This window comes from Onychostoma macrolepis, chromosome 17 (assembly GCF_012432095.1).
Source record: "Onychostoma macrolepis isolate SWU-2019 chromosome 17, ASM1243209v1, whole genome shotgun sequence".
Taxonomy (NCBI): Eukaryota; Metazoa; Chordata; class Actinopteri; order Cypriniformes; family Cyprinidae; genus Onychostoma; species Onychostoma macrolepis.
Window position 1 is genome coordinate 11367734 of NC_081171.1, and position 27261 is coordinate 11394994.

Consider the following 27261-nt stretch of genomic DNA (forward strand, 5'->3'; position numbering starts at 1 on the left):
ACCGCATCTTTGATTCTGTCCATTTAACCTGTCACATTTCTGTCATTTTAACTTGCAATAAAAATGCAATAAAAAAATGCATCACTTGGTTGTTGTAACTTTGGCACTATTTTGATTCTTATTTTCAACAAAAATGGTTTTAATTAGTTAAGAACACTTATTTGGCAACACAATTAAACCTAATTCATTAATTAAAAGATTATTTTATTTTATTTTGCTGACAGACATCAGATATTATATATTAGCCCTCTGTCCAAAGACATGCCAGCCAACCCGATGTCGGCAATCAACAGTGTACAAAATGATTTATTTGTGATTGGCTAATTAAGCACAGAACTATTTTATTCTGTTTAAAGAAACACTCATGACAACAATATCAGTAGTAGAGACATATTATGAGTGGTGTCCAGGTGGCAGGTTCTTGTGGTCACTATGACTCACTACTTAGAGAAACTGAAGTTTTTGCTGTGATTCCCTATTATTTGATTATAGAGTGCTGTTGGGGTGTGCCATGTCTATGCACTGCACATCTATGACGTCACAAAATAGTTTCACTATAACTCTAGGATCCTAGAGTCTTCCCTGGATTCCAAGCAGGCTTTGCAAGGCATGAACAAATGTCAGCTATACAAAGAAACCACACCACTGAAAACATCAACGGCCAGTAAATGAAAGTGTTACTATAGATTTAGAAAAAGTGCATTCTTGTGGAGTTCAATTATTCTAGAATAAGCAGATTATCAGATAATCAGACTTGTTATTTTATAACCGTTTCCACATTGTATGGAAACAATTAATACGCATACATAATCTTCTGCAAAATGAGCAAATAACAACAAACAATGCACCGTTAATGTTTGTAATAGCTCAATTTTCTCAGATTAGACCTTGAATCAGGAGTGTGATGATTACAGTGCATTTGAATGAAAGAAGGCTAGGCTGGTATTCATGGGCTCAGGAGGGTTTTCATAAACACACAACATTCCTTATAACTTAAATCTTTTTTTTTCCCTCAAAAGTTCTTTGTTTGTTTGTTTTTTAAAGTTTTATGAGTCTGGATGTGTCACCTTTGTCCACACAAAACATGGTATGCCAACACATGTAGCCATCTTTTCAAATATATATTTTCCTTTAGCAATTTTTAGTTTTTTTTTTTAAGTTCAACATATTAACACTATATTATAGAGATGGAGGATGAGTGCAAACAGGGAGGATAATTTTTGATCCCACCCTCAACACTTTAAACAAAACACTATCAAATATTTTATCAGGGTGCGAAGGGCTAGAGTTAAACAAGTTTCTCAGGTTTTCTGTGTTATATTTCAGTTGCAAGAGTAGAGCGATCTTCATTTCATCTTTTGGTTTTCAGACTTCACTGTAGGTTTGCTGAGGAGAAGACAACAATGCTGAAGGTAACTTAGCTCGCAGATACTTGACTCTAATTTGGCAATTCATTTGAACACTTTTGTAAAACAAATATTTTTATGTTCACTCAAAATGATTTGGATGAGAATGAAAAGTAGAACATTTCAAGTAAAATTTAAACCTCTTTCTGACAAGACTAATTTGCTTGCTTTGCTAAGATAATTAAAAAAAAGTTATTTTGTGTAAATGTAATAACAACAGCAATACAAAACTGCAACATTTAAATGAAAAATTAAGTGCAAAAATGAACGACATTAACAACGTTATATTGTTTACTGAATACATGTTTATGAAAAACAATACACTGAAATTATTATTGGACTACATTGTACATATTTCAGTTTTTTCCCTTCAAACTACTTTCTGTCTTTTTAATATTTATTTGTGAAATTTACCAGTAAAAACCGTTCCTACACTATATATTTCTTTTCAGTGATAGTATACTGTAGTAAGTACAGCCTGAAGAGTTCACTTCAAAAGAGTGAAATTAATTCACACATTATATACGTTGCTGTTACAAATTCAGATGAAAATACTGCTACATCTGTCTAAACCAGTTTCATTTTATTGTGTTTCACAGAAAGAGTTCATGCCGTACTGGAACCTCAGTGTCACAGTGCTGCGGGGAAAATTCAATCAGTCGTACGACCTTTGTGAGTCCACCAGCCCTCAAAAACCTTGTAACTTGTGGTGAAATATTGACAAAAATCCTTTAAAACAGCTGTTCTGTGTGTATTATGTGCTTGTGCGCCTTTGCTGACTTTGATTTACTGCATACTACAGACTTCATCTAACAAGTGCTTAGTGTATCTCGAACTTTGCTCTCTCTCCAGTGTCTAAATGTGACTGCTACGTCGTCTTAAATTTACCCACGGCCTGCGCTTGCTGTCATCGCACCAAGACAGTGAAAAACAGCAATGCACCAAATTGGAATGAAACGTTTAATTTCAGAGTTCACAGTGGAGTCAAGGTGAGCATATCGGCTTTGGACACTTCCAAGAAAACTCTTTTAGTGGGAAATAATGTGCTTGCGTTTATTACTCCGGGTTTTCTTAACTAAAACATTTTGTGGCGACTGTGCCATGCCCTTTCAATCTCAGCAGACAGCATGAAGTGATTCTCCACCCACATTGTTCTTGAATAACAAGTGATGAATGACATGCTGGTGACGTCAATAACAGTCAAATGCTGGTATAACAGCAAAGTAATTCTATACAAATAAGAAAAATTACTTAATCATAATAATTTAATCCCCAAAATATTCCCCCCGACGGCTAAATGTGTTCCATTGCCCTGTGAAATAAAAAATAATTCAGCTAATTTTTATTATCAGAACTGCTGCCATTTATTATAAACCAGAATTCCAGAATGATTTTATTTAGTTGTTTTGCTTTCTAAAGTAATTAATACTATATGAACTTGAGTAAAAGTGCTGATACATGTGATATTATGGGTTTGCAAAGTAGATTTTTGACATATTTGAGTCATCTAGTGTAGAGCAAGAGAGAGAGAGGTAAAATAAACTCACCACTTTGTTCTCGTCTCCTCAGAACATTCTGGAATTCCACATATTTGATGCTGACAAGTTTACGAAAGATGACTACTTCTCCACTATCCTATTTGACATCAATAACCTCATACCTGGGCAAAAGCAAACAAAATGCTTCATTACAGATGATAAGGTAGGTATATTATTTGATGATGAAACTATCATTTTATTTTATTTTTTACAAAGTCTTTGAAGTGGAAGCATTCTGTGTCCATTACTTTAAATCAGTGTATGAAAGAAAAGCATTACAGATGTAGATCTAGTCCCATCCATTTTTTTGATTGTCATGCACTTTTTTCCAGAAAAAGAGTGAGCTTTGGGTGGAGTTTGAGGTGACCGTGAGGTGAGTGAGAATGTTAATGATTGAAAACAATAATAGTAGCGTTATTAACCACAGAGTAATTGTCTTCTTCCTCTTTATGAAAAAATCATCTCTATTACATCAGTCTGAACTAACCTGTCATTTTAACCGTTCCTTTTCTTTTTCAAGCTCTGAGAAGCCTGAACCGTACTTCTCTAATGGAGTGCTGATGGTAAGAACATTTTTATGACTGTATATTTTACACATACTTCAGCAGCGCATAAGTAACAATTTCAGGTTTCCATAAAACAAAGCTAACTTTGGAAATCTTTATTGAACTGCTCATTTTTAGGCAGGTCCATTCTGTGCACTGGATGTGAAGGTGGAAAAACGTCTAAGGACTAATGGTAAATAGAAGAACACTGGGTTATTTCTGGGTTTAGATCCGTACATCTCTACTTTTTACTAACCTCAGTCAGATATTTCAATATATATGCGGCTTTATAATAGCCACTGTAAGCTTGAGAAAATTGTATTTGTAAAAATGGTATTTTAAGTGATAATTCTATTCCATACATATAATTAACAGTAAATATTCCAAAACAAAGTTAGGTTTTATATAAAATATGACCTTGTTCATTTTTAAGGTGCTGCATTAAGAACAGTGCCAAAACGACATGAAATTTTCCTCTGTTTACCCCAGCGGAGAAGGACATGATGTTAAAACTGCGAGGCGCTTATAAGGAAGACTGTTTGATCCCAGGCTCTGAGGAAAACCCCAGCTGCACACAGACCATTCGCTACTACATCAACCGAGACCTGGAGACTGAGTTTAGTCTCATCCCACCAAAAGTGTGTCATTGATTAAACTGGTGATTTCTTACCAAATCAATTTATCAAGCATGTATATCACTAACAAAGAGTGTATGATGCTTGTTTACAGTATTTGTTTGCATGTTTGGTGTTTGTCCAGGCTGGGGAAGAAGTGGACAGGATAAATCCAAAGATTGCTGACATTCTGTCATCAGCCCCTATGAAACCATTACCAGCCAAACAGCAGATTCAACTCTCCATGCCTATTGGAAAGGTGGGTACAGATAAACTCAATTGGAAGACATGTTTTTTTCAGTGTTTCAAAAAGAACAGCTAAATAACTGCAACTCTTTTAGGATGAAGTGGATCTGCAACTAAGCACAGAGGGCCGGTAAATAATTAGAATTTCTTATCTCTAATTAGTTCAGGAACAGTTTAAAGAAAGTGCTTTGATGTGTAATCCATAAACCAAATCTGAATTATTTTTAACTGTGTAATTGATTATAGTTAAATTAGACAAAGCACTGTAAACCACCAACATTTCCTCAACTGGTTTCAATCTGATTCCCCTCATCTCTCAGAATAATTGTGTGTGTGTGTTTGTTTATGTGTGTTCTGAAGCTCTGATGAAAAGTTGGACGTGCGTCTGGATTTTGATATTCCAATGGAAGAAAAGAATTTTCTGTTGAAGAGACGAAAAGTCGTGTCACAAGCTCTTCAGAAAGCTTTGAATCTCAGCTCTGCACCTGAACCCAGCAAGGCAAGAAAACAAACACAAACCTGAGTAAAACAGATGCTTGTATGATTCATTTATGAAAAAAAATTATAAGATTGATGTGACTGCTCAGGTCCCATTGGTGGCTGTTGTGTGTTCTGGGGGCGGGACCAGAGCGATGACTGGCACATTCGGAGGCCTAAGAGCTCTGCAAAAACTTCAGCTTCTTGACACGGTCAGCTACATCACAGGGATTTCTGGCTCCACCTGGTGAGTATAAGGAGCACTAAAGACCTGTCCAACTTTAAAATAGTAGTTCTCATTTGGTTTTGCTTCAAAACCCAGATTTTATTGTATATCATGTCATTAAACATCAAACTTTCTTTCATTGTCTCATAGGACTATGGCTTCTCTTTATGGTGATGCTAACTGGTCAAACAATGACCTAAATGCGGTTTTGGAGTCTGTAAAGAAGGAGATCTCTAAAAGTGTGTTTAGTATATTTTCCATTGAGCAGCTACGGCAATACAAAGAGAAGATGGAAGAGACAGAGAAAGAAGGACGCCTAGTATCTCTTGTCGATATGTGGGGTCTGGCTATAGAATACCTCATCCAAGGGAAGGTACTAAACACCCTTGATATCACAGAGGCAAAATACATTTTAAGCAAAAATAAATGCAAATACATTTCTCCATCAGAAACGTCAGAAATTCTTTTCTTCCTCAGAAAAAAATGGGTACACTATCTGACCAGCAGATGGCACTATCAAAGGGCCAGAACCCTCTTCCCATCTACACAGCTCTCAACATGAAGAATGGCAAGACAGGATGTACCACAGAGACTGGTAAGAATTGATTTTAATTTACTTTGACTGGTTTGATTTGTCTGCTATTTCCTATCCTACAAGATAAGGGTCCATTATGTTTAATAAGTTAATTATGTTTATTCCTCAACAGATCAATTCCTTGTATTGAGAGCAAAAAGTATTTACTGTAGATATGTTGTCCATGTTTCTCTTTGTTCTCTTCTTTAGAATGGTGTGAGTTCACCCCATATGAGGTTGGATTTACCAAATATGGTGCCTTCATACCTGCACAGAACTTTGGGAGTGAATATTACCTCGGCCACATGATCAAGAAACTCCCTGAAACTGGAATTTACTCTCTATTGGGTAAAGAGATATAAATGTTCCAAAGGTTGATGGATGAATTTGAAGCTAAAGATAATGACTGGCAGTTGTTCATATTCATATTATTCAACATGTGTTGTGTTTGCAGGAATATGGAGCAGTGTTTTTTCTCTGAGCCTGACTCAGCTTTGGAGTGCTGTCACAGGAGTGATTCCATCCTGGGCCAGCAAAATTGGGGAAGAAGTGAATCAGTCAGGTAAGAGTAAGGTAGGGACAATAAGACCACCTGAGCAAATAATCCCTGTGCAGCTTCTCAAATGTTTGGTTGCCTTTCAGTTTTATCCCTTATAAAGTAGAAGTATGCTAAATTGTATATTGAGTATGCACTAGTAGTGTGCTTCAGATGTAAAAAAACAAACAATGAAATAAAAGCTCACTTAAGTGGTACACTTTACCTTCTTAACACACTTAAGTACAGTGCATTTTGTAATGATCTCAAATGAAATGTTTTACATTTTAAAACATTGTACTTTTGTAGTGCTTTAAATAAGTACAACTGGTTTTATGTGTTGACTAACAAGCAAATGTAAAGTACTTGATAATTTTAAATGTGTTAAATGTGCTATTTGATATTACATTTAATATAATTTAAATGTATTAAATTTGAACTTAATCATTACAAGTGTATTATATATTCAAATACATGACATACAAGTATCAATACAAATTACATTTAAAGGGGTCCTATTATGCTCTTTTACAGTTTTGATTTGGGGGTGTACTAGAACATGCGCTCATGCTTGCTCATGCTCATATTTTTCACTTAATTTACAGTATTACAATAAATTCTCCCCAGCCTGGCACAAACGGCTCGATTAGTTCCGGGTTTGATGAAGACCCGCCTTCCGAAAAACGGAATGTGTTGTGATTGGTTAGCTGTCCAAGTGTGTTGTGATTGGCGAACAGCTTAGACGGTGTTTCAGCACTGCCACGCCCCTTGCCAAAGCAGCAAGTTGGTCGATATTTTCATATCAATTTGAGCCGGATTCAGACCCCAAGAATATCGAACAAGAGGATCGCGCAGAACCTTTGCACGCACGATATTGCAAGAAGTATTAGAGTGGTAACGTAATGTTATGTTTTTTTTTTTTTTTTTTTGGCTAAATCACATTTTTAGATAGGATGTCAACAACCGCTTAAAAATAACTGCATTTACTATGTACAGATAAGTGCAACGGTAATATGCGTTATGTTTATTGTTCTTTAATTCTAACATTATAACAATTGCAGTGAAACTGTTATACAGTTGAATTTATTTATACCATAGTCCAGTGTTTTCCAGACACTATTTGTGGCGGCATATATAAATTCATTCTCTGCCAGCAGAAGGCGCTGTTGGAGTGGGAGAGACCGAAGTTTCCCCGGTAACGCTGTAAAGCAGCATTCCACTCCAAGTACTCACAAACGTTGCTTTATCAAACATTATATGCATGAAATGAAAATATCATCCAAAATTTTCTGAAGACAGTCGGTTTCCTTCAGAAATACAGTGATATAAAAACACCCGCACCGGGTTTTGATTTTGAAACGTGCAGTGCTCATGTTTATTCAATGAAGTCAAAGCCTTTTGGAAAATCTATTTGTAGCGGTCAGTTTTGATATTGTGGCGGGCGCCACAAATAAATCAATGTATGGTAAACACTGTAGTCTCATAATTGAAGTGTAAAAAACGTTTTCATAATTGTAACATTCATATTTACATTCATAATTATTGAGGTGCATGTGTAATAACTTAAGAAAACTTGACGCTACAACAGCACTTCTTCGTCTTGTCTGATGCACTCAGCCAAGCGTTCTGGTTCTAACCACAACCTCACCCCTCCGCACCCCCTAACCATTCGAATTTCCGTAGGCGGGATTTATTTTAATGATATTCTAATGAGCCCTTTGTGATATCACAACACCTGGAAAACAACGCTGTAGTCCAAACGAGCAGTTCATTGTAGTTCTTGAAAAGGGATTTAAAACCCCGAAATATCACCCTTTGGAGTGGACTTTGAGATTTGTAACTTTGTAGATCTTTTTAATGCCCAAACATACACACTACACACTGACTAAAATTCAAAAAGTGAAAAAGCATAATAGGACCCCTTTAAGAATATTTTAGTTTTTCCTTAACATTTTTTTCCTAAAAAGTTAAAACTACTCAGACTGGGTAAATACATTACCAGTTGTGATTTCAATTTTGTAATGGCAAATATTCTATTTTATGTTTGAATTTGTTTAATCTATATGCAAACAGTGAAAAAGGTTATCCTCCCTTATCTGTAGACACAGATGACAAACCATCAACATCGGACACACTTCAGGTCAGCCCTATGACTAATTTGGCAAAAAAGCTGAGCAACTTTCTGACCAGCCGCCCCATTATCAGCCAAGTGTTCAACTTCCTTAGAGGCTTCCACCTGCACAGGAACTACAGTGAGAACTGTGACTTCACCACATGCAAAGGTCAGACCATCATTTATGCTGTCGAGTACAGCCTAATTAGTGCTAATTCCCTTTTGATTCAGTTTGATCAAACTGAGAAAGGATTAATTACAAAGTGGACTTTCTGCAGACACACATCCAGACGCCTTTCCAAACTCCCTGACACCAGCAGACACCACACTTGGCCTAGTGGACACTGCTTTTGTCATCAAGTCAGGATTCCCTCCTGTGTTACGCTCTAACAGATGCGCGGACGTCATTCTGTCTCTGAACTACGCTTGGGACCTGGACCACTTCAAGGTGAGGGAGACCACAAAGATATAGCAGATTATGAGGAGAATGAGATGAAATTTAATTTTGTTGTTTCTGTATTTGTCTACAGGTCATAAAGCAAACTCAGGAGTATTGCGCTGATCGCAAGATTCCATTTCCAAAGATTGATTACAAGAAGTTGGAGTCTGAGCCGATTAGGGAAGTTTATGTGTTTGAAGATAAAGAGAATCCAGACGCTCCCATAGTGATTCACTTTCCATTGGTCAATATCTCATTCAAGCAGTTCAAGTCTCCTGGTGAGTACCGCCAACTGTAACCTGTAAGTTGGTGTTATTAAAAGGATAGTCTAGTTCACCCAAAAATGAAAATTCTAGCATCATCTGCTCACTAAAAGCAGATAATTTGAAAAAATATTCCAACTGCTTTGTCAATGCACTGATATTCAATGGGATCCCTACTGACTATCATTGTATGAACAAAAAACACTGAGGCATTTTTATCTTCTGTGATCTGCAGAAGAAAGAAAGTCATACAGATTTTGAATGACATAAGTGTGGATGAATGATGGCAAATGATTTTCATTTTTGGTTGAACTATTCCTATAAGAATCTTAGATAGAGATTTTCACTTTGCAAGAAGATAATAGATTACAAAGTGTATTTTTTTAAACTAATTTTGTCTGTTTTTGTGGCAGGAGTGAAGAGAGAGGGTAAGGCAGAGATAAAGGAAGGAGATATTGATATTGACTTCACTAGTATGTTCTGTCCATTCGCCACTCACAAGCTTACGTATCAACCTGAGGATTTCCAGAAGCTGAGCAACCTCACCACCTACAACATTCTGAACAACAAAGACATCATTTTAAACACGCTGAACAAAGCGCTGAAGAGAAACATGGAGAGAATTCCTGCTACAAAGGCATCAAAATTCTGATTTGATGTTGACAACTGAAGTTAAAGGGGTCATATGATGCTATTTTAAAGATCATTATTTTGTGTAACAGAATATGTTGACATGCTTTAATGTTAAAAAAACAACATTATTTTTCAAATACTGTACATCAGGGGTGCCCAATAGGTCGATCGCGAAGGCAATGCTGGTAGATCGCGCTTTAGGTCAGTGGTTCTCGCGAGACAACTTAAAACTAATATATAATATATTCACTAATGTTATGACTATGATAATGTAAAAATATATATATAAATAAATAAAAGCACCACCTCTCAACGTATTCTGTATTTCAGACCAGCAAACCTTTCCTCATCGCGCTGTGTGAAATACAGACTGAACGGCGGCTCATATACCCTGATAGCACATGTACATCTCTGAGACGTCTATTTGACGTCTGCATTTACATCTGCAAGACGTATTTTTTAGGCTGTTTGCTCATCTGCAATACGTCTATAGGACGTCTCCTTTTAGATGTCAAATAGACGTCTATTAGATGTCTTTAAGATGTTTATGATTTAGAGTGTATGTAAAACTGACATCTTACAGACGTCTGTCACATTTATAGACAGCAGATGCTTTCCAGATCAACAGATCTTTAACAGACATCTTGCAGACGTAGGTGTGCGAGCATATGATACACAAACTACAGCTCTCGGCTGGATAAAAGAAGCCAGTGTCACACTAGTAGCCTAAAGTTTTAATGGATGACGATTGTAATCAAGGTAAAGATGATTACAGTGACATACAGGATCGTGCATTAGGCGCGCGTTGTGTCCGTTATTTGATGCGCAAACGAACCTATTTTACTTATTTCACTATTTTATTTAACTTCTTTCTGCTTGAATACAGCTCAATATGAATACAGCCAGTGTTTTATAACAGATGCTCGCGTGCTTTGGAGAAGTTTGTGAGGATCAGTGGTGTTCATGTACGTATGCAACCCATTCTCATACCCAACTCGTCACATATTGAAGCTTGGTCAGGACCACTTGGCGTCGCTTTTCGACGCTCAAGGTACCCTTTAGCGTCATTTTTCGACTTGCAGGGTCCTCCGTTGCTTTAAATAGGAAACCCTTGGCGTCAATATGCCGACGCCATACTGGGAATTTTATCGTCGTAATTAAATTATAGGCCTATATTGGGTAATAACATTGCCATTATTGCACATATGTTGGGGTGTGATTTTTCAATGTAAACAGCCACAGCAGTTTTATTTATATTACATTATTTACACATTTATGAACACATAACCCAACCCCTGCCCCTAAACCTACCATTCGTCAATAAAACACAAGATATAACAGGCAGATACAACTACCGTCATAATTTATTCAAAAAATATTAATATTCCAAGTCTTCCAAGGCAAAACATTTGATTTGTGAGAGGAATAGACGCGATCGCCGTCTCTGTCCGCCGTTAATCCTGTATGCTGCAGTCTGTGCGCGTCGCGAATTCAAAAAATGCCGCCAGAAGAAGCCTTACGTGAAATGCTATTGGCTCTTATGTGTCTCGTGACCGATTGCGTTATACTGTTCTGACAGGCTATTGGCTCTTGTGTGTCTCCTGACCGATTGCGTCATGCTACGTGACTGTAGTATCTTTTTGAATGAGATGTGAGCGCGTTAACAGAGCTGGATCATTTTCAGCGATTAAAAGCTTATGTTTTGCTCTCTTCTTCTCATAAAGATTTCGTATGGCTTCAGAAGACTTGGAATGCAACACGATTTGTTTGTAATGCTTTTATACTGCTTGTTTATGGTCAGTTTTTGCAATAAATACCTGTGACTGCCCTTGTATTTGCCTGTTACGTGTTGTATATTGTTCAGAAATGGGTAGGTTTAGGGTAGGGTCTGGGTTAGGTGCTCCAATAAAAGTATAAATGTATATAAAATGATTTCTGTTTTTTACAAATGCATGCAAACCACAAACAACGGAGGAGAACGTGTTGTCATTTTCCATAGGAGTCTTGACCTGACGCATAAAGCAAGCAATTGAAATCAATGGAATTCCTATTTTGTTATATACTAACGCTTAGGGGCACTTTTGGCGTCTTCATAGTGACGCGAAAGGCGTTTGACCATGCTTCAGTTTTTGACGCCTTGGGAGTGAGAATGGGTTGACGTATGGGCATCAAACGCTCCAAACAGCTTGACAGAGGAACTATTCACTGTTGCGTCGAGCTGCATTTAGATCTACGAGTTCACAATATACATACTTTTACTTACTTTTAAGTTGTGTAGAATATCAGTGACATGTTTGCGAAGTATGTTTGCAAAAAAGAACATGGAATGTTTAAATCTATCTTGAATTTGCTTAGTGAATAGAAAAGTTTGGGCTTTGTATTTTATTATTTGTAATATATGTAGATGTATTTTATTATTTATTTATTTTTCACTTGGTAGATCTCCGTGAGTTTCTCATTTGAAAAGTAGATCCCCACACAAAAAAGTGTGGGCACCCCTGCTGCACATTATTGTAGTTCCTCTATGCCCCGCCTCTCTCAAATGCTTCGTTTTCTACTAAGCACCTCCTTCCAACAAGTGCAGTCTGCTCTGATTGGCCAACTGACCCAGTGCATTGTGATTGGCCGAACACCACAAGCACGTGTCGGAAATGTAACGCCCCTTACCATAATGGCATATGATGCTCCTATGTATTTGCAGTACACAAGCCGCGGTTAAGACGATTTCTGATGAGGCTGTGATGTGACCGTTCCTCACACACACACACACGACGCATTATGCACAAAACTACGCATTTGAAAAGTCAATAGCAAATACTTGAACTAATAACAAAGCATACTTACAGTTGCTGATTCAGAAGCGCCAGATTGTCATAGCAAATTCGGAATTGACCCTTTTTTTTTTTTTAAATAGCCTTTGTGCACAGCCAGCCTTGTACTCTCCTAGGTTCAAGAAACTGTTGTCAATAAAATGCGTTGCGCAAATTCGAATATTTGGGTTGTGCTGTTCTGTTGTAAACAAATCTTAATGATTTCTAATTGCATCTACTTTTGGAAGGCCAAATAAAGTGCTTTTGCTTTTGCATAGAAACACACAGCGTCTCCCTGACATGGCTGCATCAACACTACTGCGGTTACTGAAACCACACCTTCTTTCTTTGCGTGAACATTTGCAAATATTTCCACATCATGACGTAGACATGTGGGGGCGTGTTTGAATGAGCCGTTTTAGGGGGGCATGGACGAGTCTTAACTTTTATAAAGAATATCTCTTTGGGTTTGAGACTTTAGTCTTTGCAGCTTTAGGGATCTCATCTATGCATGAACAGCTTGTAACATTCCAAAGAGAAAGGAAAACTTGAAATTGCATCATATGACCCCTTTAAGGTTGACAGCAGGAGCGACTGGAGAGTGATTTTTGTATATATTTAACTTCACCCAAAAATGTCATCTTTCATCATCCTCATATTGTTCCAAGACTGTGCAATTTCCTTTTTCCCCCCTGTAGATCAGAGAGGGTTAATGCAATAATCTATTCTTAACAATAAAAGTGAGGGTGACCAAGGACTGTCAAGCTTAAAAAATGACATACAGTATCATAAATGTCTATTACAGTAGTCTAAATGATGCCGGACTTGCCATTTTCCAAGTGTGGCATCATTGGTCATGACATCATGGCAACCTTGATACTCCTTATTTGAATAAAACACATAATATCTGACAACTGTGAGAAGGTTTTCAGTAAATAATGGCACATCTTGTTCTTTTCCTTACATATATTGCAACTTTCTTGGTGCTTTTTGTCATTTTTAAAGCTTGAAACTCATTGGACACCTAGTTAAATACATTGTATGGTAATGAGCAGAACATCTTTTGTGTTTCATGGAAAAAAATAAGGCATGGAACAGCATGAAATGTGAGTCATTGATGTAAATGACAGAATTTTCTTTCATTGGTGAACTATTATTATTTCACAACATTTGTTAATCATTTATCCAAGCAGAGAATTTATATTTGGAGATAAACAGATGCTAAATATGTACACTACTGTTTAAGTCTCTTATGCTCACCAAAACTGCATTTATTTAATCAAAAATACAATTTAATTTAAAACGATATTTTTCTACTTAATATATATTTTTCTACTTTAATGTATTTAATATATAACAATAATTTTGTCATATTATTAAATTAACAAATAGTTTGCTATGCTATACTAATCAATATCAAAGACTATAGAATAGAGACTTTGTCAATATTAGCTTCACATGAATTATTTTTAAAAGTCGACAATGACTACTTTGTTAATACAGCATCTTTGTTTCTGTTCCATTTAACTTGTCACAATAATTTTTGTCATTTCAACTTACTTTTCTTCATAAGTAACTAAATTAAAAGTGTTGAAATAAGTGCAATAAACTTAATTACTTGGTTTTTGTAACTTTGTTGGCTGCAATTGTTGGCACTTTGTTTTATTTTAAAAAATTTAGGCAGCAATTTTTAACAACAAAAACAGTTTTAGTAGGTTAAGACCACTACTTGCCCCCAACTGAGCCTGGTTTCTCCAAAGGTTTTTTCTTCATTCTGTCACAGAGGGAGTTTTGGTTCCTTGCCGCCGTCGCCGCTGGCTTGCTCAGTTGGGGACACTTAATTTCTAGCGATTATCGTCAATTTGATTTCACAGGTACTATTTAAACTAAACTGAGCTAAACATTGACATCTCTGAATTCAATAATGAAATGCCATTAACTGAAAATTGAGTGTTTAATCTTATCATTATACATTACTGACACTCTTTCCTCCAATTTGATACTGTTAAGTGCTTTGACACAATCTGTATTGTTAAAAGCGCTATATAAATAAAGGTGACTTGACTTGACTTCGGCAACCAAATTAAATCTGATTTATTAATTAAAAGATTTGTTTATTTTTTTTAATTTAATTTAATTTATTTGCAGACATCACTAGTGTGCAAAAGTATTTCTGATTAGCTAATTAAGCACAGACTTTGTATTCCAAATACATGGCAGTCTGGCCAAATATGACTGAAAATTATGCACCCTTTTTTTTTTTTCTGTGATTCCCTGTGATCAGGTAGACACATATTATGTATTGTTGCCCTAGAGTGCCGTTGGGGTGTGCCACATCTATGCACTGCATTTTACTATAACACTAGGATCCTAGAGTCTTCCCTGGATTCAAAGCAGGTTTTGCAAGGCATGAACAAATGTCAGCTATACAAACAAACCACACCACTGAAAACATGAACGGCCAGTAAATGAAAGTGTTACTATAGATTTGGAAAAAGAACATTCTTGTGGAGTTCAAGGATGGGGTCTTATCTTGAAATCCAAAGATTTTTCCCTCCAAAACACCCATCTGCTCTGGATCTGATGTGAATGCAGACATGCTGATTCCACAAGCAGATAATTAGATTATCATTCTGTCACCTAGAACATATTATAACTTTTTTCCCAGCATTGTATGGGAGCATTTCATATCCTGTACATAATCTTCACATGCATAAGCTTTACAAGGAAACAATGCAACACTGATATTTATAATAGCTCAATTTTCTTAGATTAGACCTTGAATCTGAAGGAGTGTGATGATTACAGTGCATTTGAATGAAAGAAGGCTAGGCTTGTATTCATGTCAAGTCAAGTCAAGTCACCATTATTTATATAGCGCTTTTACAATACAGATTGTGTCAAAGCACTTAACAGTATCAAATTGGAGGATAGAGTGTCAGTAATGTATAATGATAAGATTAAACACTCAATTTTCAGTTAAAGGCATTTCATTATTGAATTCAGAGATGTCATTGTCTAGCTCAGTTTAGTTTAAATAGTATCTGTGCAATCAAATCGGCGATAATCGCTAGAAATTAAGTGTCCCCAACTGAGCAAGCCAGAGGCGACAGCGGCAAGGAACCAAAACTCCTCTGTGACAGAATGGAGAAAAACCTTGGGAGAAACCAGGCTCAGTCGGGGGGCCAGTTCTCCTCTGACCAGACGAAACCCGCAGTTCAAAAGTTTATATTTCTATTTTAATTTTGTTGCAATTTCTAACAATAGTAGTATTATGTAGTTAGATATTTTATTATATTTTAGTTATTTTGTTATTTTTGTTTTATTATTATGTTTGGGTGCTAAATAGGAAAAGGATCTGCCGCCCGCAGTCGATTTTGATATTCTAGGTATTATCAAACGGCCGGAGTTTTGAGAACACAGCGGACGTGGAGGACTATAATGCGATAAGAGCTCGCTCAAGTACTGAGGAGCTAAACCATTCAGGGCTTTATAAGTAATTAACAAGATTTTAAAATCTATCCGATGCTTGATAGGGAGCCAGTGCAGTGTTGACAGAACCGGGCTAATATGGTCATATTTCCTGGTTCTAGTAAGGACTCTAGCTGCTGCATTTTGGACTAACTGTAGTTTGTTGAACTACAGCGTGCAGAACAACCACCCAATAAAGCATTACAATAGTCTAACCTTGAGGTCATAAACGCATGAATTAACATTTCTGCATTTGACGTTGAGAGCATTGGTCGCAATTTAGATATGCTTTTGAGATGAAAAATGCAGTTTTACAGATGCTAGAAACATGGCTTTCAAATGACAGATTGCTATCGAACAGCACACCTAGGTTCCTGACTGATGAAGAAGAATTGACAGAGCAGCCGTCAAGTGTTAGATAATGTTCTAGGTTACATGTGGGGTTTTAGGTCCGATAATTAACACCTCTGTTTTTCAGAATTTAGCAGTAAAAATGACTCGTCATCCAGTTTTTATATCGACTATGCATTCCGTTAGTTTCTCAATTTGGTGTGTTTCACCGGGCCGCGAAGAAATATAGAGCTGAGTATCATCAGCATAACAGTGAAAGCTAACACCATGTCTCCTGATAATATCTCCCAAGGGTAACATATAGAGCGTGAAAAGTAACGGCCCTAGTACTGAGCCTTGAGGTACTCCATACTGCACTTGTGATCGATATGATACCTCTTCATTCACTGCTACGAACTGATGGCGGTCAGATAAGTACGATTTGAACCATGCTAAGGCACTTCCACTAATGCCAACAAAGTTTTGTAGTCTATTCAAAAGAATGTTGTGGTCGATAGTGTCGAACGCAGCGCTAAGATCCAGTAGAACTAATAAAGAGATACAACCACGATCAGATGATAGAAGCAGGTCATTTGTAACTCTAATGAGAGCAGTCTCAGTACTATGATACGATCTAAATCCTGACTGGAATTCCTCACAGATATCATTTTTCTCTAGGAAGGAATATAATTGTGAGGATACTACCTTTTCTAGTATCTTTGACAGAAAAGGGAGATTTGAGATCGGTCTGTAGTTAACTAGATCTTTGGGGTCAAGTTGTGGTTTTTTAATGAGAGGCTTAATAACAGCCAATTTGAAGGTTTTGGGGACATATCCTAATGACAATGATGAATTAATAATAGCCAAAAGAGGATCTATGACTTCTGGAAGCAGCTCTTTTAGTAGTTTAGATGGAATCGGGTCTAACATACATGTTGTTGGTTTAGATGATTTAACAAGTTTATACAATTCTTCCTCTCCCACAGTAGAGAATGAGTGGAATTGTTCCACAGGGGGTCTATAGTGCGCTATCTGATGCGATACTGTAGCTGACGGTTGAAGGGATACAATTTTATCTCTGATAGTATCGATCTTGGAAGTGAAGTAGTTCATAAAGTCATTACTGCTATGCTCTTGGGAAATGCCAACACCTGTTGATGCTTGATTTTTCGTTAATTTAGTTACTGTATTGAATAAATAAATATCGGGGGTTTTTCATGGCCATGGGCATGGGAGGGTTTTCCTAAAAACACAACATTATTATAACTGAAATCTATAAAAGTATTATAAGCCTCCAGCATGTCACCTTCATTTTTATATTAAAGACAGTTCCAAGTGTAATGTTGTATGTAATGTTGTCATATAGCCACTGGTAACTTATTTTTAAAATTTATTTTGGCAAGTTGTGTCATTTCAACATATTAACAATATATTATAGAGATGGAGGATGACTGAGAATTTTTGATTCCACCCTAAACACTTTAAAAACCATCAAATATTTCATCAGGGTGTGAAGGGCTGGAGATAAACAAGGTTTTCTATATTATATTTCACATTGACTAGTGAGACTTCACTGTAGGCCTGCTGAGGAGAAAACAACAATGCTGAAGGTACCTTAGCTCACAGATATTTGACTCTGATGAATTAACCTACTTGATTTGTAGCATTGCTATTTTAGCTTAAAACCACAAACAGCAGCTTTGTGAACAAGCCTAAGGAACTTGATCAAGGATCCGTTATGACAGGGATTCCCAATCAGGAAGTTCTTGGGAGTACTTGGAAAGATTTTGTTTTTTGTTTGTTACAGAAATAATAAATCTCTCTCTTTTTTGTACTCAATGTGTTAACCTATTCAGCTCCTTTTTAGAAAGAAGAAAATAGTTGGGTTTGGCAATTTATTTGGACACTTTTATAAAACAGATCATTTTTAGTTTATTTTGTGAATCAATTTGAGAATTTGTGATTTAAAAAAAAGCAAGAGCAGAAAATTTGAAGTTAAATTTCAAACTTTTTTCTTATGTTAATGAATGCAATTTATATAATATTAAAAAAACAATACAGTGAAATATATCAAATAAATGCATTTAGTTATTCTCAAAGATGTTTACATTTTAGCATAGCCTGGAGAGTTCACTTCACATATTCCAGATACTGAATTCACATGTTCCATGCCAGTTTACTTCTTCATATGTTGCTGTTACAATTTCAGATGAAAATACTGCTACATTCTGTCTAAACCAGTTTCATTTCATTGTGTTTCACAGAAAGAGTTCATGCTGTACTGGAACATGTGTCACAGTGCTGCGGGGAAAATTCAATCAGTCGTATGACCTTTGTGAGTCCACCAGCCCTCAAAAACATTGTGACTTGTGGTAAAAATAAAACAATAATAAAAAAAGCTTTTAAACAGGTGTTATGGGTGTATTATGCTAAAGATTTAATCTAACAAGTGCTTAGTGTATCTCGAACTTTGCTCTCTCTCCAGTGTCTAAATGTGACTGCTACGTCGTCTTAAAGTTTCCCACGGCCTGCGCTTGCTGCCATCGCACCAAGACAGTGAAAAACAGCAATGCACCAAAATGGAATGAAACCTTTGGTTTCAGAGTTAACAGCGGTGTCAAGGTGAGCAAATCTGTTCAGACAGTTGCAAGAAAACTCTGACACCACTGAGGTTTTCATGACTGAAAGGTTTTGTTTCCACTGTGCCATGCCCTTCATTCTCACCTGAAAGCATGAAGTGATTCTCCACCCACATTGTTCTTGAATAACAAGTGATGAATGACATGCTGGTGATGTCACTAACAGTGAAATGCTGGAATAACAGCAAAGTAATTCTATACGAGTAATTAGTATAATTATTTAACCCAACTTTAATCCCCAAAATATCCCAGGAAACTTGATAAATTATCAGCCAATGGCTAAATTTGTTCCATTGCCCTGCTAAACAAGGAATGAATGAATAGAATAATGTGACTTCATTTTACCCAGCTTTTGAAATTGCTTATTACTGCATTCATAGAAAAAGAGAGGTAAAATAAACTCACCACTTTGTTCTCGTCTCCTCAGAACATTCTGGAATTCCACATATTTGATGCTGACAAGTTTACGAAAGATGACTACTTCTCCACTATCCTATTTGACATCAATAACCTCATACCTGGGCAAAAGCAAACAAAAAGCTTCATTACAGATGATAAGGTAGAAGGTTAAGCATTACAAATGTTGACTGATATGGTCCTATCCATCAGTCTGATTATGATGTATTTATTTTCCAGAAAAAGAGTGAGCTGTGGGTGGAGTTTGAAATGACTGTGAGGTGAGTGAAAATATTATCAGCTGAAAACAATAATGGTGTTATTAACCATGTAGTGCACATTAGTTAGTAATTGTCCTCTTCCTCCTTATATGAAAAAATCATCTCTATTACATCAGTCTGAACTAATCTGTCACTTTATCCATTCCTTTTCTTTTTCAAGCTCTGGGAAGCCTGAACCGTACTTCTCTAATGGAGTGCTGATGGTAAGTTTTGATACATTAAAAAGAACAGGTTACAAACGATTATGGTATTTTATTGATATTCACCTAACATTAGGCCTATATTTTTAGTATAAGCTCAGATGCAGCTAAACCTACTCACGTATTAAAATAATTAATAGATGTGCACATATTCTTAAGTAAAAACTTGTATAAACTTCTTTTATTTAAAAAACCCAAAAAGTCTCACAACATTTTTATTACTGTATATTTTACAGTATATCATACAGTGTGTTAAAATCTTTACCAGTATCATAAAGGCCAAGTTCAGGTTTCCATAAAACAAAACTGACTTGGAAATATTTGTTAAACAAACACAAAAAAAACACTCAATTTTCCCCTCATTTTTAGGCAGGTCCATTCTGTGCACTGGATGTTAAGGTGGAAAAACGTCTAAGGACTAATGGTAAATAGAAGAACAATTCTGGTTTTACACTAATATATAATTATATCCACAAATCGTGTCAGGCTTTCCCCAACTGAAACATCACAAACACAGCTCTTTACGACTCTATAAATGTGAAGGCATGTCTCAACAGGTAAAAGTAGTGGGGTGAACTGAAGAGAAGAAAAGGATGTTGCAATAATTGGGTGCCAATAATTGTGGCCATCATGAACTAGAGAAAGCATTTATTTCACAATGAGATTTCCCACTTTAAAGGTGCTGCATTAAGAACAGTGGGGAAAATGATGTCACAATTTCCTCTTACCCCAGTTTACCCCGGCGGAGAAGGACATGATGTTAAAACTGCGAGGCGCTTATAAGGAAGACTGTTTGATCCCAGGCTCTGAGGAAAACCCCAGCTGCACACAGACCATTCACTACTACATCAACCGAGACCTGGAGACTGAGTTTAGTCTCATCCCACCAAAAGTGTGTCATTGATTAAACTGGTGATTTCTTACCAAATCAATTTATCAAGCATGTATATCACTAACAAAGAGTGTATGATGCTTGTTTACAGTATTTGTTTGCATGTTTGGTGTTTGTCCAGGCTGGGGAAGAAGTGGACAGGATAAATCCAAAGATTGCTGACATTCTGTCATCAGCCCCTATGAAACCATTACCAGCCAAACAGCAGATTCAACTCTCCATGCCTATTGGAAAGGTGGGTACTGGCAAAATCAATTAGAAGATATGTATTTTTTCAATAAATAAAGAAAAGCTACTGTGACTAACTGCAATAATACACTCTTTTAGGATGAAGTGGATCTGAAACTAAGCACCGAGAGCCGGTAAATAATTTGAATAGCTTATCTCTGATTAGTTCAGGCACAATTTAAAGAAACCACTATGGCATGTAATCCATCAACTAAACCTAAGTGATTTTAATTGTTCAATTGATCGTAGTTAAATTATACAAAGCACTGTAAACCACCAACATTTCCTCAACTGGTTTCAGTCTGGTTCCATTCATGTCTCAGTATAATCATGTGTGTGTGTGTGTGTGTGTCTGTGTGTGTGTGTGTGTTCTGAAGCTCTGATGAAAAGTTGGACATGCGTCTGGATTTTGATATTCCAATGGAAGGAAAGAATTTTCTGGTCAAGAGACGAAAAGTCATGTCACAAGCTCTTCAGAAAGCTTTGAATCTCAGCTCTGCACCTGAACCCAGCAAGGCAAGAAAACAAACACAAAACACATTCAACAGACACTGAGACACACACTTCCTGGCAGTCACCTGACATGCACTTTTAACACTGTTCCCATCAATTTTAATTTAATTTATATTCTATTCTTTAATTTTATTTCATGTAATAATTGATTAATTTATGAAAAATAAATAAATATATTTATTTATTTATTCGGAGGCCTAAGAGCTCTGCAAAAACTTCAGCTTCTTGATACAATCAGCTACATCACAGGGGTTTCTGGCTCCACCTGGTGAGTATAAGGAGCACTGCCGGCCTGTCTATTTCTAAATCGGTACTTCATCAGGCTTTGCTTCAAAACCAAAACCCAGATTTTACATTGGAGATCATTTCATTAAACATCAGACTTTCATCATTGTCTCATAGGACTATAGCTTCTCTTTATGGTGATGCTAACTGGTCAAACAATGACCTAAATGGAGTTATGGAGTCTGTAAAGAAGGAGATCTCTAAAAGTGTGTTCTCTAAAAGTGTGTTCTACAGCACTATAAAGAGAAGATGGAAGAGATAGAGAAAGAAGGACTAGTCATATCTCTCACTGACATGTGGGGTCTGGCTATAGAATACCTCATCCAAGGAAAGGTACCTGAATACCATTTATTTTCACAGAAACAAAATACATTTTTGGCATAAAAATGTAAATAAATGGCTGCCATTAGAAGTTTAGAAAAAATGCATAAATTCTTTTCTTACTCAGAAAGAAATGGGTACACTATCTGACCAGCAGGTGGCACTATCAAAGGGCCAGAACCCTCTTCCCATCTACACAGCTCTCACCATGAAGAATAGTAAGACAGGATGTACCACAGAGACTGGTAAGAATGGATTCACTGTGGCTGGTTTAATTTGCTTGATGCTTCTTATCCTACTAGTTAATTATGTTTGTTCCTCACCAGATTAATTCTATGTATTGAGAGCAACAAAAAGTGCCTATATATATGTTTCTCTTTGTTCTCTTCTTTAGAATGGAGTGAGTTCACCCCATACGAGTTTGAATTTATCAAGTATGGTGCCTTCATACCTGCACAGAATTTTTGGAGTGAGTATTACCTCGGCCACATGATCAAGAAACTCCCTGAATCCAGAATATACTCACTATTGGGTAAATACACGTAAATACTTCAAAGGTTAATTAATGGTAAACAATTCTAAGTTAGAGCTAGTGATTGGTTGTATTCAAAATTTTAGTCAAAATGTGTTGCACACAGGTAAGAGGAAAGCAATAACGGTGAGTAAAAGTCCTAGCTTCTCAAAAGTTTGAGCCTTTCAGCTTTATTAATGAGAAAAAAAGAACCTAGTTCCTTATTAAGTCTGGCTCTCTAAGAAAAAATGTGCAAAAATTGTACCTTTTAGGGGTACAATGGCTTGTCACCGGGTCAGTATATTCTTACTACAGTGAGAACTGTGACTTCACCACATGGAAAGGTCAGAACATCATTTATGCTGTCGAGTACAGCCTAATTAGTGCTATTCCCCTTTTGATTCAGTTTAATCAAACTTGGAAATGATAAATTATAAAGTGGACTTTCTGCAGACACACATCCAGATGCCTTCCCAAACTCCCTGACATCAGCCTACGCCACACTTGGCCTGGTTGACTCTGCTTTTGGCATCAAGTCAGGATTCCCTCCTGTGTTATGCTCTAACAGATGCGCGGACGTCATTCTGTCTCTGAACTACGCTTGGGACCCGGACCACTTCAAGGTGAGGCAGACCACAAAGATTTGGCAGATTACAAGGAGAAAGATCTTGAATAAAATAAGATTCTGTTGTTTCCGTTTGTGTCTACAGGTCATAAAGCAAACTCAGGAGTATTGTTCTTCATTTCATTTCCAAAGATCGATTACAAAAAGTTGGAGTCTGAGCCGATTAGGGAAGTTTATGTGTTTGAAGATAAAGAGAATCCAGATGTTCCCATAGTGATTCACTTTCCCTTGGCCAATGTCTCATTCAGGCAGTTCAAGTCTCCTGGTGAGTACCGCCAACTGTAACCTTTACTATTACCATCATTTTTAGCAGTAGTTCACTCAAAAATGGACATTCTACCATCATTTAGATCATTTGAAGAATGTTTCAACTGTTTTTGTCCATGCGATGATTGTCAGCGGATCCCAAACATAATTGGACTCCACTGATTTTCATTTTATGAATAAAAAGGCATTCAGTTCATTCATAATTGCACTTGAGTCTGGCATAGAATACCACAACTCTATCAATTAAAGTTTTTATATCAACTTTATATAAACTAAAAGGGATTGTGTTTGTCTGTTTGTGTGGCAGGAGTGAAGAGAGAGGGTAAGGCAGAGATAAAGGAAGGGGATTTTGATATTGACTTCACCAGTTTGTCAAGTCCATTCTCCACTCTCAACTTTACATACAAACCTGAGGATTTCCAGAAGCTGAGCAACTCACCACCTACAACATTCTGAACAACAAAGACATCATTTTAAACACGCTGAACAAAGCGCTGAAGAGAAACATGGAGAGAATTCCTGCTACAAAGGCATCAAAATTCTGATTTGATGTTGACAACTGAAGTTAAGGCTGACAGCAGGAGTGACTGTAGAGTGATTTAAAGAGATAAAGGGATTAAAGGGATAGTTCACCCAAAAATGTCATCTTTCATCACCCTTATATTGTTTCAAAACTATGTGATTTTTCTTGTTTTTGTAGATCAGAGGGTGTTAATAATCAATTTTTTAACAATGAAAGCATCATAAAAGTCCATTACAGTAGTCCAAAATAATGCCACACATGCCATTTTCCAAGTGCTCTGAATTCATATGATAGCTTTGTCTAAAGGACAGCCCAAAGTATACATTTACAAAAGTATTCACCAAAATCCTTCTCCCCATGGTAATCTTGATGTACCTTATATATTAATAGAAATAGAAATCTTTTGTAAGATTATAAACGTCTTTACTCTCACTTAAGATCAATTTAATACATCCTTGCTGAATAAATGTATGAATTTCCTTCGAAAAAAATAAAAATAAAATTCTTACTGTCCCCAAACTTTTAAACAGTAGTGTAAGCTGATGTAACTGAACACAGAACAGCAGAACATTGGTCTCAGGTTCATTCTATGCTTGCTTACACTTTTACCCACTAGATGGACCTACTCACTTACGTCTCAGGCCTGGCTGTCACCGTCGGTTCACTTCATACCAGCACTTTCTCCAAAGTAAAGGACTGTAGTGCTTTTGCAGTCGTCCCCACTCCTCTGTTTTGTTTCTGACTGGAATTATGGGTCTCTCAGGACACTGCTGTTACCTGTCATGAGTTGCTCAACAGGAGTGACATTGATTCACAATACCTCGGGGCTAGTATGTGTTTAAGTGTGAGATAGTCCAGATAGAACTAAAAAGACATGTTTTATTAATCACCAAGGGGAAAAGCAGGTGCAAAGCAGCACCTGTGTGTGCAGATTTGATTGATTTGCCCCGGGTGACACAAGTTCTTGAAATTCCATAAACAATAGACGTGAGAATTGTTTTTTTGTTTCCAAATATCAGTGAACTCTTGAACTGCCATTTTATAAAGTGTTTTTCCTCAGTTTGAACCGTAGACATTATATTGACCTTTATTTAAATGACTATATTTAATATTAAATTCAATTTCTTAGATTTCATTATTCATAAAAATGTTTATGCTTAATTGTGCTCTTTGGATTTGAAAGATGAGACCAATCTGAAACTGTGCTCACAACAGGCAATGCACTTTTTCACACACCAGCAGTATAACTTAATTTTTCACATTGCCAAATGAAATATGGACACTAAAAGCTGTCGAGTCATTTGGTTTCCATTACACTTCTGACTTATGCTGAGAGATTCGTTCTCTGACTCTGAGCATGACTGTTGCAGCAATGCCTTTTGGGAAAAGAAGCTAAAGAGAAAATAATTTTGACCTCATGTAAAGTCAGACTGACAATGCAGGGTGTAAATGTGACTTTTCATCATGATCATGATATAACTCTCATGATTCCACAACTAGAGCTGAGCTATTTTTAGATAAGAGAGAGCAACAAGACTTTTATATAAAAATCCATCACAGATGTCTGGGAAATATTGCAACACAGATATTACAGGAGTGTTGTGATATGTTTAATATTACGCTTTCTAAACAAACACTAAAGCCGTAATCTAAATGAGCTATATGAGACTGTAAGGTTAGTAAAATGTATTTTTAATGCTAAAAAGATGAAATTAAAGAAAACAATAAGGAAGACTACGTTTATTTCAACAAACAGCAGAGGACAAAAACAACAACAACAACAAAAATTCTAAACAGAAGCCATGAGATTAATTTTTTTCCTGTGGGAAAATTATGATCAAAGAAACTTTGATTGAACAGATCTTGAATATCTCACACAGTACATATCCAAGTTTGTTTCATGTTTAGATTAAAAGGAAATAGACTATTTTCCCAACAGCAATTTGTGATGATAGAAAAACAAACAACTCTTCACTAGATGATCGAAATATGCATTTATCCAAATCAGAACCATGTGAGCACTGAATGGATTTGAATTTGAGTGGGAGCATCACTGAGTAGGAGTTGTTGTGTTTGAACAAGCAGTGGTGTAATCCAGTTGTAATCCAGCTTCACTCCAAAAAATTATTTACTTAATCATTATTTTTTGCCTTGCTTTTGAATAATATTCTCCTGTAATAAGAAACTGTTTTTCTTGCACCACAAGCAAAACGTTTTAAACATAAATCTGTTGAAATGTAGTGAGGGTTAGGGTTAGGTTTAGATTTATATATTTTCATTTATTTTTATTTACTTTTATTCAGTAAAGATGCATTACATTGATCAAAACATCAACATTAGAGAGATTTATAATGTAACAAATGATTTCTATTTCAAATAAATGCTGTTCTTTTGTAGTTTCGATTCAATGAAGAGCCTGAAAAGAAAAAGGCCTCTGTATCCACAAACAATTTAAGTAAACATTCATCTTTTCCATCACAGGAATAAATAAAACATTAATAATTTGTAATAATATTTCACACTATTACAGTTTTTACGGTATTTTTAATCAAATAAAGGCAGTTTTGGTGAGTATAAAAGAAATTATAACATCATTTCAATTAAATTCACATTCAGTTCATTTTCAATTTAAAATATATCTATATAACACTGCATACAATTTTACTCAAAGTAAATTAAATTACTTGAAATTAATCTACTGGAAAACAAGGTGAACATACTGATTAAGCTAATGACTTTGTTCATTGCTGTTGGCATGCATGACAATAATGAACATCCGCTCATGACTTCATTCAGGTTGCTGGATCTATTATGGAAATGCATGCATGCATAATATTTTAAACAGCAGGGTTACTGTGCTAATAGAGATAATCATGCATTTAATGTAATTATTAACCCAAGACCCAGTTTTGTGGTTCCTTTTCAAGACAGAATTACTCTGAGGTCAATAAAGCTGATTTGAACACAAAAGGTAACACAAAGAGAGAGTCTGAACAGAGGAAAGCGTTGTGAAGTAATGAAGTGCTGCGTGGATTCCTGACCCGTGAACAGGGGGGTCATTTTCTGTTTCACAACCCATCTCTCTTCCACAACGGTGGCGTTTTGTGTGGGCAGGAAAAAGTGATTTTGGTTTGAGATGAGCATTTGGCCTCCTGGCCTTCTGGTTTGACAGAAAACTGCAGCCGAGGGGAAACAGTCATGATGACTGGAGTCTGTGGGGAAACTAACACGACGTCTCATCTGAGGATGGAACCACAACAATGAAGAGAGAATGGAAACGAAGACGAGACTAATGAGGTGGTGGATGTGGGGTTGGGCGGGAGAAATGAGGGTAGTGGGATGGTAAACAAGTGTTTTTAA

The 27261-nt window shown here is 36.4% G+C and overlaps 1 protein-coding gene and 1 pseudogene across 2 annotated transcripts; both read left to right on the forward strand.

Moving 5' to 3' along the window:
- The first annotated feature begins 1298 nt into the window (after positions 1–1298).
- Positions 1299–11441, forward strand: pla2g4f.2 (phospholipase A2, group IVF, tandem duplicate 2). Of its 2 annotated transcripts, none has more exons than XM_058748458.1 (20): positions 1299–1412; positions 2006–2078; positions 2259–2395; positions 2976–3107; positions 3277–3317; positions 3465–3507; positions 3628–3682; positions 3979–4127; positions 4249–4362; positions 4445–4479; positions 4710–4848; positions 4937–5073; positions 5203–5425; positions 5530–5647; positions 5837–5974; positions 6081–6188; positions 8264–8443; positions 8553–8722; positions 8805–8991; positions 9390–11441. In XM_058748458.1, exons 1-20 carry the CDS (start codon positions 1404–1406, stop codon positions 9626–9628), a joined length of 2427 nt encoding a protein of 808 aa, XP_058604441.1. In that variant the 5' UTR covers positions 1299–1403; the 3' UTR covers positions 9629–11441. The 2 variants fall into 2 exon arrangements, with proteins under 2 accessions (XP_058604441.1, XP_058604442.1); XM_058748459.1 differs by having other exon boundaries at positions 9393–11441.
- A 2067-nt stretch (positions 11442–13508) lies between these two features.
- Positions 13509–24412, forward strand: LOC131523566 (cytosolic phospholipase A2 zeta-like; annotated as a pseudogene).
- The last annotated feature ends 2849 nt before the right edge of the window (positions 24413–27261 follow it).

Coding starts and splice junctions, on each gene's coding strand:
- pla2g4f.2 (XM_058748458.1), top strand. Junction 3,318..3,464: donor GAGTTTGAGGTGACCGTGAG/GTGAGTGAGAAT, acceptor TTCTTTTTCAAG/CTCTGAGAAGCCTGAACCGT. Junction 6,189..8,263: donor GGAAGAAGTGAATCAGTCAG/GTAAGAGTAAGG, acceptor CCTTATCTGTAG/ACACAGATGACAAACCATCA.